At 33.9% G+C, this 16855-nt stretch overlaps 1 protein-coding gene across 2 annotated transcripts; it reads right to left on the reverse strand.

Annotated features, from left to right (window-relative positions):
- Positions 1-363: 363 nt before the first annotated feature.
- On the reverse strand, positions 364-16303 carry LOC148281370 (dynein regulatory complex protein 9-like). 2 transcript variants are annotated; one of them, XM_088226821.1, is made up of 11 exons: positions 15816-16303; positions 13926-14014; positions 11828-11919; positions 10027-10097; positions 9724-9886; positions 8190-8336; positions 6647-6752; positions 5081-5275; positions 3706-3837; positions 2602-2768; positions 364-501 (listed from the first exon to the last, which is right to left on the reverse strand). In XM_088226821.1, the coding sequence occupies exons 2-11, from the start codon at positions 13998-14000 to the stop codon at positions 453-455; spliced, it is 1197 nt and encodes a 398-aa protein (XP_088082947.1). In that variant the 5' UTR covers positions 14001-14014; positions 15816-16303; the 3' UTR covers positions 364-452. The 2 variants fall into 2 exon arrangements, with proteins under 2 accessions (XP_088082947.1, XP_088082948.1); XM_088226822.1 differs by lacking the exon at positions 15816-16303 and adding an exon at positions 15531-15806.
- Between the last annotated feature and the right edge of the window lie 552 nt (positions 16304-16855).

The following is a 16855-nucleotide window of genomic DNA, read 5'->3' on the forward strand; positions in this document are numbered from 1 at the left end:
AACTCTTCTCAGACCGGTAATATGGTGTCGAATGCTGGGTTATGACCAAAAAAAATAAGAGCATGGTATTAGTATTTGAAAGAAAAATATTAAGGAAGATATTTGGTGCTGCCAACCAAAACGGAGTGTGGAGGAGGCGGTTTAATCATGAGTTAGAGGCACTGTATGGCTGATGACAGAATGGGATTCGAACCACGTGAGTCCGAGATACTAGCCACGGCACGGCAACCCGAATATTAGTATGAATATGGATGTACTATTTGAAATTCTTGCTGGAACATTGATTAGATCTTTAATACGGAGAAGTTTATTCTTCATCCACCCGGACACAGCATGTATGAATATAACAAAACAAAATAACAATTTGTACAATGTATTGACGCATTTTATTGCAATGAAACCCACATCAATTAAGTTTATCAAATAACCATTATGACATCTCGCAGATTCTATTATTTCTTTTTCTTCTTTGCTTCCGCTGCAGCTTTCTTTGCCAATTTCCTGTAAAAAGATATTAATTTTTAATTGTGTACGCATAGAATTATAATATACCAGGGGGCGTTCTTAAAATATGTCAGAACTGATCTTGATTTTAACATGCATTATTAAGTAAAACATGCATCTCAAATCTAGTCACCAACTTATGTAAATATTCATAACTTAGAGAGAGTCCAGAGAAAGTTTCTACAATATGTCAATTATAAGATAATATAGTTAATAAATCATAGTAGTTACTACGCGCCATTGTTCTTGGACTTTGCAACAATGGTGATTGGACTCACAAAGGTAAAAAGCCAAAATCCGTGATCGAACATCCCATTTCCAAGACAAACAAAAACGATTTTTCCCAAGTACCTTAGCCTTGTACATGACAAGTAAGGCTACTAAATACAGGGGTCCAAATATATTAAAAATAAAAAATCACTGAAATTACTTAGTTTCATTAACAGAATATCCTCTGATTTTACTAATGTCCGCACGATCAAAAAAACAAAAAAATTTACTTTATAATTAAATGTTCTAATTTTTTCCCCCGTGTAAAAAAACATTGTTTATATCCAATTTCCCATAGCACTGAACTTTCTTATTATAACGTACACAGGTAGATTAAAAAATATAATGATTCGTACTCACCTCACAGTTTAAGGTTTCCTGATATGCATGATAGAAAAACAAAGTTATTCAATAAAATATAAACAGGACAATCATCATCGACACTAAATGCAGCATTTCCTAATCATCTGTTACATGAAGGCAAGGTGATCAGTCTTACGCTTCCGACACCATTCCAGGAACAGCGAAATATTGCAAACTATTCAACCAATTTTTCCGGTCAATCTTGCTTCTGAATCTTTTCCACCCCCTAGAGAGTGATTAATTTAAAGATTTTTATTTTTTTAATGCGATGACACTTTGCTTCATATAATGGCCACACTAATGATTAAACGTCAAATGGTGTATAAAACTGCTTCAAAAACAGAAATAAAACTAATACGATACGTCAATTCAACCTAATCAAGTGTTTTGGATAATACTTAAGGTCGCAAAAATGCTCTAAATGAAAATCATCATGTTTGATTTCACGAGTTCATATTTTTTGACGTTTAATCATCAATGTGGCCATATATGAAGCAAAAATTAGCCGCATGGAAAAAATAAACATACCCAAATTAACCGCTTTCTAGGGGATATCGAAGATTTATAATTGAACGTAGCTATGCAGAAAACAGCCAGCCATAGAAAAGTGAAATTGAGATAATAGCACCTTTGTGAATCATCAAATCCACACAACATTTAGAATGTTTTTGACTTTAACAAATGATAAACAATGAATACATTAGTTTTTTTTTTACCTAACAAGCAAGAATTTATTTGTGTATTTGACCAGTTTTAATGATTTTTATAGTACCGTAAGATTTTTCTAGTGCTGTGAGTGTTTTCTGCAAATTGAGAAATGCTGTTTTTGTGATCGACACCATTTTCAGAAGGTTTTTACACAATACAGTTTTTTGTATGGAAGCGGTCTGGCATCAATGTCTAACTTTTTCAAAATTGTGGACTACATAACCACGTTAAATTGCACCCCGGGAATCAAACCCGTCAACAAGCAATAGCACTGGCTGTCAGCCTGAGAAGTTGTCTCTCTCCCTCGCAAATATACCTGTACCATCGAAAGCAAGACGTAAAGAGTGAGCGAGACAATTGTATACTCAATACTCTTTTATTTCATACACCGTGACTTGCGACACATTGGTTATATTGGTGATTTATCTTAGATTACTGATATTTAATGCTTTTTCTGTGCCCTATAAGCATTTACTATTTAATAATGAATTATTTTAACTGATATGTGAATGTGTGGCAGATTAATACCGAAAACTTTGACCCAGTATTTATTATTTTCATATAGATATTAAAGTTATTAGTTGCAATGTGTACTAGCTACAAATCACCGGAAAGGAGAATTAATATAAGAAGATAAGGAACCTTATTGTGATCACTTGCGCTAGAGTAATAAGGACTCAGGGCAAAGATTTCACAGGATTGGACCTTACTTCATAAAGTTATACATGATTTGTGACATTAGAAAAAGGCTTTTACTTCATCTTCTTCTTCAGTTTGGCAAACATTCTCCTGATTATGATCCCCCTCCACCACGCCTGTATGCGAATGGCGCTGCGCAACCTCAATTCTTCCAACGCCTTTAAACGCGCTCTCTCCGTAATAAAGGCAACCCATTCATCCATCTCCCGCTTGTGATCGGCTTTCTGGAATCATTTATTTTAACCTCGGTGTAATAATTCGCTATAGAAGCCTTTTAGCCTTATTGCATAGAACCAAAGAAATTTTAGTTTGATAATAATAGTAGTCATGGTTTGTTAACAAAAAAATTACAATTTCTTTACCTACTACATACAAACTTAGGTAATAGATTTCTCTGGATCTAATCTAGTCTAGTCAGGCTAACTAGGTACAACCTGTTTTAAGGCAGACATTTTTATGCAAAAATAAACAATAGCATGACTACGTACCAGTTAATTTATTATAGAGTTATACAATATTCAAATATACCATTTATTATTTTAAAATATTTTTGAGTAAGTTTTCAGATTTTTCTCTACCTAAATTCAGTAACCATTTTTTTACAAATTTAGTTCATTGAATTCAGGTCATGGTTTTGTAATGTTCGGGTAACAAATTGAATATTTTGGGGCCCAGAAACCTGAAATTTCTTTGCCCGAATTCAGAGTTTGTGGTAGACCCCATGACCCATCCTCTAGTTTGACTTCTGAGAGTGGAAGTGTTCCTTTTGGGGTTCGGTAGAATAATTTGCTTTCACAAACATAATTATTCTAGACATATAGAATTGCCTTTATATCTAATATATAGTATATTGAATTCCTCAAGCAACTTGACACTGGTTTTTAGTTTAACAACAAACAAGTAAAGGACCATAATCGTAGAACGATTTTCGTCCATATGGGTGACTCTATTAGCCAGTGGCGTGTTATTACTCTAAGATTTCAATAAACAAGGGGTACTCTCAGCGACACAATATCCCGAAATCAATATTGTTCAAATCTGAAATATTGTCTGAATATGGGCATTACAGGTCATGAGATTCATAAATACATAGATTTTAATAAACCCCTTTCAAAGAGATTTTTTATCTTCGTCCAAATATCTGTCATTATGTTTCCTTACCATTTTTTCAAGTGCCGCAGTGGCCTCCAACTGTGTCTCTCTCTTCTCTTTCATCACTCTGATGTCAATATCCAGCTGCTCCAGTTCATCGTCATAATTTTTCATCCAATACTCAATTTGGTCAGAATAATCCTGAAATCCCAACAGTATAATTACATATTTTTTTAAACATCACCAGACGCCTCCAGGAGACCCTAACGCCATCCAACACTCTGCCTCCTCCTACATCAATCCCGCGTCCCTGAATTCCACCCAATACAGCTGAAAAGTTGTCACCGACGACCTTCCAGGACGGCGGGTGTGAAGAAGACGCAACTTTGGTTAAGGCTTTCCTGGGGCAACCGCAATACGTGTCCAAGTCAAGCCCACCGCCGCACCTTCAAGATGCTCATTATTAGAGGCTGGTGCGTCCATTCTCAGAGTTCAATTTTGTTTTTAAAACAATGCACCTTATACCTAATTTCTTCCTCAGACATACACTCTCAAAACTCAACAGTTCAGTGAGATGAATTTTGGTTAGGTGTTCGGATTTGCATCCATACAGGAGTAATGGCATTATACAAATTATAATGGACTCAGTATTGATGTAGACACTTTTAACTGCACGTTGCATTTATACAGAAAATTTCTTCATGGGGTCGATTATTTGGGATAGTTTCTGAATGTGCATCTTAAGTGGTTTATGCTATGTATATGTGCCGCATGTAATGTATATGTTTGTGTATGTTTTATATGTGCATTCATGTGTGTGTGCATGGATGGCACGGAGTGGGCATTCGGTATTATTATTTTCTCGATTGAATTTCTTATTTATTTATTTTTTTGTCACATTTAATTCTTTTGCATAATTTATGAAAACTTAATTGGTCTTTTCATGTTAAAAAAAATCTGTTTTTAATACTTACTATGTATGACTGTATGTTTTCTGAATAAAATAAAAATAAAAGGTAAAATTTAAAAAAAAATTAAAATACAAGAGTTGAATAGTCTGAATTTAGCTTAAAATAATTACTTACACACAGATACATAACTCTGCAGAGTTTAAAAAATGATGTTCATTTTCAACATTGCTGGCCTGTAAACTGATTCAGCATCACATTACTGAAGAATTTACATTACATTACACATACTAAAGTAGCCAATTACCCCTGTAAAGGCTTTAGTGATAACCCTCACTTGATATTGTTATATACCTCAGTTTATTATGTTTAGTCTGTGTCCGGCCGAATGAATAATACAGTCCTGGGTGTGGAATAGAATTAGAACCCTGGATGAGTATTTTCGACTCAATAAAAGATTAAAATCCTAGAATTGGACAGTAATAGACAATATCACTAGACACGGTGTATTCTCATCGCTGGTACCTATTTATTACCTGGATCGTGTGTTTGATAAAGCTCTCTATTTCATTGTTGATTCTATTTTCCTGCTCTATGCGCAGTTCCGTTCCCGTTACGCTGCCTTCTAGAACACCCTCCGTCTGCTGTATGGCCAAGGAATGTTGCTCAATCTGAGCGTTCTCCCATCCTTCTATGTAGCGCGTCTTTATCTCACTGTTCCAAGTGCTATCCTGCGAACAAGAATGAAATGGACTCCACAATACTGGCATAAACTGGCAAAACTTTGTTTAAATCACGCCTGAAGGAACATCTCCCTTCTCTTCTACAGCGAAAGAACGGCTAAAAATATTTTCTATGCAAATGTTGATGGATGCAGATATGGAGGAAGACCGAGAAAAATATGGCATGGCCAAATCGAACAAATACTTGAAGATGAACATGTTGAAAGTCGGAATAATAGGCGTGCATGAGAAGATGTATGAATGTAGAGGGAGCGAGATCAGTATGTAAAGACAGAGTGATATGGTGTTCAATCCTCTCTGCCTACCTTTACGCGGAAACAACGTGATGGTTTGTTTATTTTGTTTGTTTTATTAAACAGAATGTTCTATAAACCCTGTCACATCCGAAACCACGATGATCAGTATAGGCAAGAAGACATATTAGCATATTTAAAAAAATAAAATAAAATAAAATATTTAATTAAACAAATGGTTGCTTACTTCTGCAGGGGAGTAGCGAGGGGGGCGCGGCCGTGCGGTTGACGGTGTATCAGACTCCCCGCTCCCCCCTCCCCGTTTCTCCTCTGCAGAAGAAAGCAACCATTTGCTTTTTTCTATATTTTAAGATTTTAGTCGTTCTAAAAATGTATTTTAATGTGCCGATATGTCTTCTTGCTCATACAGATCATCGTGGTTTCGGATGTGATGGTTGTGATTAAAGAACACCTGTATATACATATATATTTTTTTAAATTCATTTTTCACGCCCATAAGACTTTGACATACATAAAAGTTATATAAGGGTTGGCCTTGTGGTGTAATGGTCAGAGCGTTTGCATACCATGCAAGAGGTCTCGGGTTTGATACCCGACATGATTGATACGAAATATTGATTTAAAAAGGTGTTTTCACACAAAAATATTTTATAGTCCCTGGCCTAGTACCTGAAGCGTTAGACTGATCATCTTACCTACATGTAACAAAAATGATACACTGCAATTGGTGTACCTATGCTACATTGGGTGTGGAAAGGGCGATGACTATGACGAAAGTTATATAAAACACGAGTATATAAACAATAATTTTTTTTTTAAATATAATATAAAGAAATAAAAGATTCTACAGTGTTTAGAAATAAAGTTGGTATAGAAATTATAAAGAGAGAAAAATTTGCATAAGATACTAAAAATAATAAAAAAACAAGATATATAATATCTATATTAGTTAATGGCCTTTGACACGAAATATAATGAAAAAAAAATTTCACTGTCCTAAAAACTAGAAAAAACCAAGTTACACCCCAATGCGTCTGACTGGAAGAATTGTGCCTACATTTTTTTTCGGAGGATTTATTAAAATATTTTTTTGATAGGTACTTACATCAATTTCATCCAACAGCCTATAAATTTCAACTTCACATTTATTCAAGATCTTCTTATGAACACTTGCATCTTTCCGAATTTTCATTTGGAATTCTTTCAGTTTACTAAAAAAAAACTCATCGAGTATTGCTTACAAAATTAATATTAATACACTTTGTCTTTATTGTTATCTGCTCCCTTTAATCAACTATATGTATTGTACAGAGGATAGTATCTTTCATATCTGCAGATTTTCAGCATCGTAAGACATAATTAGTCATTGTTGCGCCTTTGAAAATATTCAGAAGAAACAAAAAACATCATAGTTATAAATGGAAAAACTATTTTACATAAATAAAGATAGATTAATATGAGGTGATAGACTATGAAAACTCAAAGCTGGTAAAAATATGAACGCACTCATAATGCTAGATTTACATCTGCAGGTTCTCTGGTCGTTCTTTGAATAACAAACTACTTTGGAGGACAAACATTAAATTGTGTCATTCAACAATTCTTCGATAATTTCCAGAGACCATTATCTGCAAGAAAGATCTTAAAATAAAAAAATCCGCAACTCAATTAACATAGAAACAAAAAAATAGTGCTTAATAGAGTCTCTGTGTCCGGGCGGATGAAAAATACAGTTCTGTGTGTAAAATAGAATTAGAATCCTGGATGAATACATTCAATGGAGATAAGTCCGCCTCGTAGTGTAGTGGTTGGCATGTTCCTGGGCTGGCACCTGAACCTTACTTTCATGCAATATATAACCGATGTACGCTGCATTCAGTATACCAAGACAGCGCCCTATACACGACCAAGTGTGGACAGGGGTTAATGAATAGAGACCCCAATAGTTATTTTTTATGTGAATGTCTTTGAAATAATTTATTTCCTCAAAGTAATAACGCGCTACCGCTACAGAGCCGCCCATACGGACAAAAATCATTCTAGGATTATCAATCACGAAGTTAACTATAGTTTACAGCAGGGCCGTAGATACTAGGGTCAAGAATCGCAAACACAACGATGAAACCGTCCGTTATACGTCTGTTGTTAAACCAAAAATTTGGAACACTTTTGTTCTATTATTATTATTATTAATAATACACTAGCAGCTATTAAGCTAATGCATGTATATCGAGTGTACATGATTATTAAACATTATAAATTGATATGTGCATCTAGGCAGTTTTTGAATACATTAACTGAACTAGCACCAATCACTTTCTCAGGAAGGCCATTCCATTTCTCCACGACTCGGTTTGTCAGGAAGTTCTTCCCGGGGTTGGATGAGAAGGAGGTAGTGTTTAGTTTCAATGAATGACCTCTGAGATGGTGATTTTCATTCAAAGTGAACATTGATTTCAACTTGGGTACATTATATTGCTCAGTTAAGATTTAGAACGTTTCAATCGAGTCACCACGCTGCCTCCGCTCTTCCAGTGAACTTAACCCGAGCTCCCTTAAGCGATCCTCATATGATTATGATCTATGCAATAGAGCGCAATATTATCTCTATAGCTGTAGTGCGTTGTTACTCCAAGTTTATTACATACGTTCGGAAATTATTGTACTGCAGTTCTCTCGTGATTGCTTGGTAGGCTTTGGCTGCGAGATCAGACAGCTGGACTAGAAGTGTTGGGAAGCTGCCGTTGTTCTTAAGATCCAAGTATATGGAAATAATTGTTTCCATTATGTATTTCCTGTAAATGTATCATTCCATTAATGTACAATAAGAAATTTCTCCCTCTCATCTATCCACATCCGCTCCTAAATGGAGCGTGTGGACATCACCAGACGCCTCTAGGAGACCCTTTTGCTAGCCTGAACTCTTGCGTCCCTTAATTCCACCGAATAAAGCCGAAAGATGCCATCGACAGACTTTAAGGACGGTGTTTCATGTTTAGTGTTTTACTAAGGTCCCAGGATTAGCAACCACATAGGAGTATCGGAATTATACAAGAGATAATAAAAAATATACATAAAAAATAAACAGATGTATTAGCATAAATTGAGAAGCAGGGAATTTATTTATGGCTGGTTTAAATTATCATTTTGCACACTGATTAACATTTACTATTTAGCATATGTTTTAGCATTCATATTTATTAATTAACTGTTCATTTTCATATGAAGAATAGCTTAAGTGTAAGTGTAGAATCAGTTTAAATATTAATCATAATTGCAACGTATTTAAAGCATTTTTTCATTACACACGATGGCATTTTTCAACATAGCACCATGTCTGATCACAACAAAAGTCCATTAGTGAATGAAGGCAATTATGCCTTCGACTTCATACTTGTCACGTGTTCAATTATATTTGATTGCCGTGGGGAATGTAAACAAATAACTATCAAACTGATGTATAAATTACTGACGCAATAATAAGCACAAACCTTGACTAACTTACATTTTGGTTGGTTGGGAGATATTGCTTGAAGCAATAAGCCCTCCAATCTACATATGCACGGAATGTGTATTGTACAGAATTAAAAAAAAGTGAAAGGAATGTCACATTTAAAAATGTTCTAAGAAACACTTCTAAGACATACAAAAACCTTTGTATTATACTTAAGGGGGATCCTGAAGCCCACAATCCACCCGCAGCTGTTATCAAGTCCTGGGGGACTCTCAGTCAGCTGCGCATAGAGGAAAGTTATTATAAATATTCCTAAGGAATACAAACTCTATGCAGATTAAGGAGGGGGGAGGAGGGTGTATGGACAGAGGCCAACACGCCGTCCCCACCCCTCAGGATCCCTTCAATGTCTCTGTTTTTTTTATTCAAAAATATCTATATCTACAAACAATTTACACAAATAAACGTATACAAAAATAATGACTTTAAAAGTACAGTAACACAGCAAACATTACTAACACAACAAACATAATAAACAACACGGATATTTACTATGAATGGCTCTTGGCTATGGCTCCTTGGGTGATCAGAGTCAGAGGATCCAAATACCACCTCCGTAAAGGGAGGACAAAACAGGAGAATGTGTGCGTTCCGCTCGGAAGGAAGCACAGTCCTAGTTGTATCAGCATCCCACAGGACTGTATTTTACAGCAGAAACAAACTCTTACCTATCACTTTCCATTTTAGCTAATTTGTGACTATCACTAGCAAGCTCTTGCAAATCCACTTTCTCCAGCCGATCTTCCGGAGGGACATTGTCTCCCTGTGGAGTCCATTTTTTGACATTCGCTCTATTTAGCATGTCTTCCAACAGTTCCCTGTTGCAATTATCTATAGGTTGAATGGAAAGAAAACACTGTAATTAAGAAATCAATCAAAAATAATCAGAGATATTGTGGATTCAGTTGGCACAGAGCACCAGACACTTGATATATTGAGACTATTGAGAAATGCTTCAAATGATGACTTACTCAAAATGACAATTTGACAAACAGTATCCTGGAGAACTGCAGCAAGATAGAGGCTCTGTTTAGCTGACAATCTGTAATAAAAAAATGAATATTTACTTATATTTATATATACATATAGAAGGATAATTTACAAAGAGCCATTTTTGTGAAAATCACCTCAAGGGCGCTGTACAATGAATATCCCAGCATGTCTTGTAGCTACAGAGCGCATAGACGGTAAGAAATTTTGCCCCCATTTACACATTTTTCAAAATTGACAAAGAAATTTCATGTTTTAATGAAATTTAAAAAAAAGTAAATAATAATAATAAAACTGAGTAAGATTAGAGCACAACTTGCAGCTACTAAGCGCATGGATGGTTGAAACTCTAGACTCCATTTACAAAATTTAGGTGTTTTATAGTTGATAACATTTACAAATGAATTCTAGCAACTGATATAATTTATTTTTTTTCAATAAATGCAAACATACAGCATAGTAGAATATTTGTCAAGTGTTCATGCCAAAAAGTAAGCAATAAAAATACTAAATAAATAAAGCACTATTTCAACATTATTAACAAAATAAAGATAGGTCTCCGAAGAGTAGCTTTTGTAGATAGTAGGTAAATACCACCGCCATGTGGCCTACTGGCTGCTTGATATTTCCTGGAAGGGCATTCTGGAGGGATGATGTCTATTGTTCTAACGACTTGGTGTCCATTTTGGTCCGTATTGTTTCGTTTTATGAGACGCAACATTCCTATTCAATTCACTTTTATATATTATTGTGGATAACTTATATAGCGCCATTTTCGTAATAAAATACCTCAAGGGCGCTTTACATGGTGATTCTATTGTTAAGTTAATTTAATTGAAGCTTTTAAATTTGTAATTTAATTAAAATAATTTATTTTGTTGTCACGTGCTACGGATTTATTCAAATGATTTAGAGAACAAGTGGGTTTTAAGTTTTTTCCGAAACATCACTTCACTTTCACAGCCTCGCACCTCTGCTGGGAGAGCATTCTATGCCATAGGGCCTGCGACCGCAAATGCGCGCTCACCAAATTTAGTGCGCTGTTTGCGTAGAGGTATAATAACTTTTCCTCTCGCCGTAGACGTATTAATATTAGACAAACGCGTGTATGGTTTGATTTATCATTTTGTATGTTATTAGAAGGTAGGTATTTAGAATATTATGTATTTACTTTATTTATCAATACTGTTCTCATAAAAAAAGAACAACAACAAATAAATCAGAGAATTTTATGTATTATATTAATTTATGTTTACTTCTTTTTATCTGAAAAATTTGTGCAGTAAAACAGAAATTTACTTCCATGGAACAGTAGTCATACAGAAAAGATTTAATTGGTGTCAATTTAAAACACATCGCTAGCCTAAAGCAACAGTCACGTGAACCCGAAATACACATGCAGATATGTTAGTAAATTAATGTTTTCCAAATAATATAATATTCAAGTTGAATAGTTGACCTATGTGAAAATATAGTATTCATAATCTACTTCAAATAATTTAATTCAGTCAGACCCTGTGCACACCTCAAAGTCCGATTATCTCAGAATATGTTCTTCAGAGATATCTCACTGTTGCCTTGAGATAGCATTTTTTTTTTGTTTTTGCAAGGATCTCCTACACCAGCTGAATGTAATAGAAGAAACAATGTTATGCTCTGATATTTTAATTATTTATTACAATAAAAATAACTGAAGAAAGACACAAGTCTTTATGAAGAGTTTTGGAAAAAGGGAGGGTGCTTTCATTGTTACACTATACTTAATAAATTAAAAATACTTACTTTATTTCCCTTGATAACTTGTAAAGTTCTGCCCTGACACCAGAATCGCGGTGAACAGAACTACATTCACTTTGATCTCCATTAAACTCCGACTAAAAACAATCATCGGTGCATTATCAACAAACAATTTTTAAATTTAATAATTACTTCGGAATACGAAAGTTCTTGTGATACGTTGTTAGAGTAATAACACCCCGCTGGCTAGAGTCGCCCAAGAAAAAACATTATATGATTATTAACTACGAAGTTAGCTACATATTACAGCAATACACAGTTAAAACACTATATTGCTAACTTGTTCGTCCTGTTTTAAATCATATCGAATCGGTGGAACATCGTTTGCTAAGAAAAGTAGCATAGATGATTGGCCTTGAGAGAGGAGACTACACTTACGGAGAAATGAAGTCAATGTTAAAAATCTCAAGTCTACAAAAACGTAGAAATAACATTGACTCCATATTTATGTTTAATATACTGAATGGCTTAATTGATGTACCATCGTTACTGGAACAAGTGGCATTCAATGTTTCAATCCACCGGATGCGAAATAATAATGTGCTGTTCCTTGATCAGCGCAGCACAAACTATGGCTTGCATGCACCAATGTACCGATTGTGTCGTATTGTAAACCCGAGACAAGATCTGGACTTTTTTGGTGTAAGTCTTTATAGATTTAAAAAATCACTAAGATAGACCGGATCTTGTCTTGAAGTAGTAATTTTGTTTTTTTTGTCAAAGCTTTAATTTTATTTAGTTGTATTTTATTTGATTAGTAGGTACCTGTATATATCATAAGAAATCGTATTTACCGTTGTTAGAATGGACTGTATAAGTCCGTCAATAAATAAATAACAAATAAATACAATGGGCTGCAGGTACTCGAGTTGAGAATTGCAAGCAAAAACCAAAACCGGCCGTTACATATCTGTTGTTAAACTAAAAACCTAACAAAAAATTTTTAACGCTTTGGTTGTATGCAATGCAATAGAGCTAAAGGACTTCTCTAGTTAATTATTACTCTGAGATAACACATTTAATTTAATGTAATATGATTCGGATTAATTATGAAACAATTTATGTTTGTTTTATTTTTACAATATACATAAGAGGTAAAACAGAGTATTCAAAAAATAAAGGATAATTACATAGCAATAAAATACATATTAACAGTAAAAATAGTAAACAAAAATCCCACTAAGGCATGGCCTGTTCGTGGGTATACAAGATATGTTTTTGAATATTTGCTCCTATAATAAATAGACAGGTATAATATTTTTGTGTAATATAAGAAAGAGAAAAGAAAATATTCTGTTAAAGATTAGAAGGTACTTTTTTTATTTTATAATAATTGAAAAAGGAAATAAAAAATATTTTAAAAACATAAAAGTATTCCTTATTTATCAAAGGGCAACAAAATATATCATAGAAAAAAAGAGTCAATATCTTTAGTTTGAATCCAGGATAGTGCGTGTTTTTTAAAAGAAGGAAAATTTTGAAAGTTTGGGATCAACGAAATATTATCAGTAAAAAAAAAATAAAAAAATTTGGGCCTATAAAATATATATGTCCGTGCTAGCCTCATTTTACAGTGCGGTATTTTTAACACACGATTCCTTCTTTGACTTGATCTATTTAAATTACTTGTAAATACATTTTGGTTCTTAAATATAATATATTTTAAACATTGAAAACAATATATTTGTCTTATACCTATCTAAAAGTTAGGCTTCTTGGAACAATTGGAAAGAGGGAAAAGTGCGATTTTTGTGAAGCATTATTTTTAAGATAAATAAATATGTAATAATAATTTCTTTGATTTTACAATATTAATTCAAACTACTTGTTACGCATATATTTTTTGAAGCAAAAAGTATTAGGCGTTCAAATTAATAATTTATTATCGGAACATATAAATTATAACTCCCTTTATTTTTTATTTGAAACCATTCAAATTTATAAGCCCACAACATGGGCGTGTTATTTGACCAATGGCAGGAATATGGGTTTAGGTTCTGCAAAATAAACGCTAACTCGATAAAAAAAATATTAATTTTTGTTAGGGAAACAGTAAAAAAATTAAAATACAATATTTTCTTACTCCATGAAACATTGAACTACCACTTCTAGCCGATAGCTCTGATTGGTCGTCATTTTCAGAACCGCTATCCTCCATCTTTAAGTTTTATTCTGTCAAATAAAAAAATAAAAAACATTCTATAAGCCTTGATTACAGCTGATAATGAGGAAGTTCAGTGCTATGGGAAATTTGATATAAAAATGTTTTCTTACAAGCAGTAAACATTAGAGCATTTAATTTTAGGGCGAAGTTTATGGAAAATGCATGAAAAAATTCATTAAAAAGAACTACAGTAAACCCCCCTATAACTTTGATATGGGTACCACGTTATCGGGGGGAACGTTATAGGGGGACTTGACTCATGCAGGATGACCTAATCTTCCCGGAACTTGCAGGCAGGGTAGTTGTAAAAATAGTTTAACCTTACGAAGCGGAAAAATTATTGAAAAGATGAAAAAAATAAGTGGAAAAATTTAGTTAAGTAATTGCACTTAGTAAAAACAATAAAGTGAAAGATGTACGCTTCAAAAAATGTACAAGTAAATAATGTTTTCCTTTCCATAACTTGCCCGGTCCCCCGGGCAGGCTCACAGGGCCAGAATGAGATAGAAAAATTAAATACCTAAAAAAATGCAATTGAAAATCTAGTGCCTTTTTCATAGCTCATTTAAGAAACCTAGTTGCTCTGTACAACTCTGTAACATTATTGCTAATTAACTTTGAAATTTGCTTATGTGCAGAATAAAAAACAAATAAATAAAAAACCTTTTTTTTTTTGAGGGGGCGTAGGGGTAGGAGAGAGCGAACCGGTTCTTGAAATTTTTGAATCCCATCACTAGCTTTAATCTGCCACAACCGCGAACATGTTAATCCTTCCAGTCCAGGGGTGCCACTCCAAACGCTCTCGCAGCCATAGAAAACACTTTTATCTCATGTATTTACATACAAAATACACAAGATAAAAGTGTTTTCTACAGTCGCGAGAGCGGTTGAGAATACTACCCCAGGGTCTCCATTACAGTGGCAAGTTAACATTTATCTTAAATTTTATATACAAAGTAAAATTAAGTTTTCTGTATGAAAAGTTAGAATACACATACAATTTTTCCTTCTAAACATGTTATACAAATAAATATAAATTGATGTCTTATAAATTATAGGTTACCGACGAATATACTTTAAATGTTCATTCAAATATACTCATTTTCGTACACAAATATCGGTTTTTCTTTATAGACAGTCGAAGATAACTCTGTTAACTTCCCATTGTAATCGGGGCCCAGGTGTTCATTCAAATAGACACAATATTCAAGATTAATTTACTCCAACCAAAATCAAAAAACAAGTTTATTTTTTTAAACTATGTCCTAATGTTTGTAGACAAGGCTGTATTTCATTCCCTAGGGAAGTTATTGAGATTTGAGATTAAAATTTGTTGCAACAGATGTTGACATGTTTTGAGATATTTATTATGAAAATTTTGGACACAATAATTACATTATCATGACGGTAGATGTCGTTTTTTAATAATAGTCGATTTTGCAATCATTATAATATAAAAGTTGTATTAAAATATAATAAAATGAACACCTTTTGCATAAAAAGAAAATGTGGTAAAAACAATACCTTTGTACCAGTTGAACGAAATATTAAAACATATGTAAATATTTTACATTTGATATAAAAATATTATCATTATTACAATGATTTTAACTTAGATTTTTAGCATGCCACACAATGCCACACGGATGGTCTTGTTTTCTATCCAGTGTAAAAAAACAGTTCTGGTTGCCAGGGATACCATTTTGATAGTTTTCACACATTGGCATGAAAAGTTATCTACCTTTTTGCATTGACAAATTAACGCGGCCAATAGAGTAAAATACTAAAAGTTGTGACAATAAAACCCACCCACAGTTGCTAAATGTTCTTGTTTATCCTTTCAACTATCGTGCATATGCTACCAAACATCGGAGGATACTCATTTTTGATAGGAGAGGATATTAGTTTTTTATGGATCCCAATGAGGTTCTTTCCTTCAACACCTTATAATTTCGGTCCATTTATTTATTTATTTACACTGGATTTTGGAAAAGTCGTGTAGTTGTTTTAGTTTGTAAAAAAAAAGTTATCAAATTCAGCGGAAATCCAAGTAAGTTTTAACAGGAATTGGGGAATTTGATGGATTTTTTGAAAATTTTAGCGGAAATGTAAATGACAAAGTGGCTACACTGAACAAGAGCTTCACAATTGTGCCGCTAGGCGTAGTTTGACGTTTACACTTTACACGCTTTTATGGCACTGGCGGGCATATTTAATTTTTGGTTCGGTTCTAAATGTCACACGTGATCACAGACTACAGATATCTCACGTGATTGGCGGTCGAAGAACGACTAAATACGCGTTGGGCGTGACTGAGCGTTTGGGCATGAGTTTAGTGTCATCATTTTTTAGGGCTCGGGGCATGTTCTATGTGTATTAATATCACTAGCCCAAAGCAACAGTGAGATAAACCTGAAATTTCCGATTTTGAGTTACACATGCAGATATGTCAATAACTTAAATAAATTAATGTTTTAAAATAATAAAATATTGAAGTTAGATAGTTAACCTATGTGAAAATATAGTATTCTTTGTCTACAAAATAATTTAATTCCATCAGACCCTTCGCACACCTCAAAGTCCGACTATCTGAGAATAGGTTCTTCAGAGATATCTCACTGTTGCTGTGGGCTAGCGTTATGTCGATGCCTTTCTGTCATTTGTCACAAAATTATTTTTGTACGTAGGTTTGTGCCTATTGATGTTGATTGTAAAAAAAGCTTGCCTCTCCGGTAGTTCGTTGCGTACTAAAAGCTGGACCAACGTGTGGATGTGATGGCCAGGGCTCAACCAGCGCCTTTTGTTGTGTGCCAACTCTGCCTGCCTCAAATAGTCGACCTAAATTCTTT

This window comes from Micrasema longulum, unplaced genomic scaffold (genome assembly GCF_059751315.1).
Source record: "Micrasema longulum isolate JH-2025_06_02 unplaced genomic scaffold, ASM5975131v1 h1tg000469l, whole genome shotgun sequence".
In the NCBI taxonomy this organism is placed as follows: domain Eukaryota; kingdom Metazoa; phylum Arthropoda; class Insecta; order Trichoptera; family Brachycentridae; genus Micrasema; species Micrasema longulum.

Bases quoted from the DNA above. Each gene is read 5' to 3' on its own strand.
- LOC148281370 (XM_088226821.1), bottom strand. From the start codon at position 14,000: ATGGAGGATAGCGGTTCTGAAAATGACGACCAATCAGAGCTATCGGCT. The intron at 9,887-10,026 runs GTAAGTCATCAT...TTCAACCTATAG, and splicing joins TTGTCAAATTGTCATTTTGA to ATAATTGCAACAGGGAACTG. The intron at 502-2,601 runs GTAAAAGCCTTT...ATCTTTTTACAG, and splicing joins AAACTGAAGAAGAAGATGAA to GAAATTGGCAAAGAAAGCTG.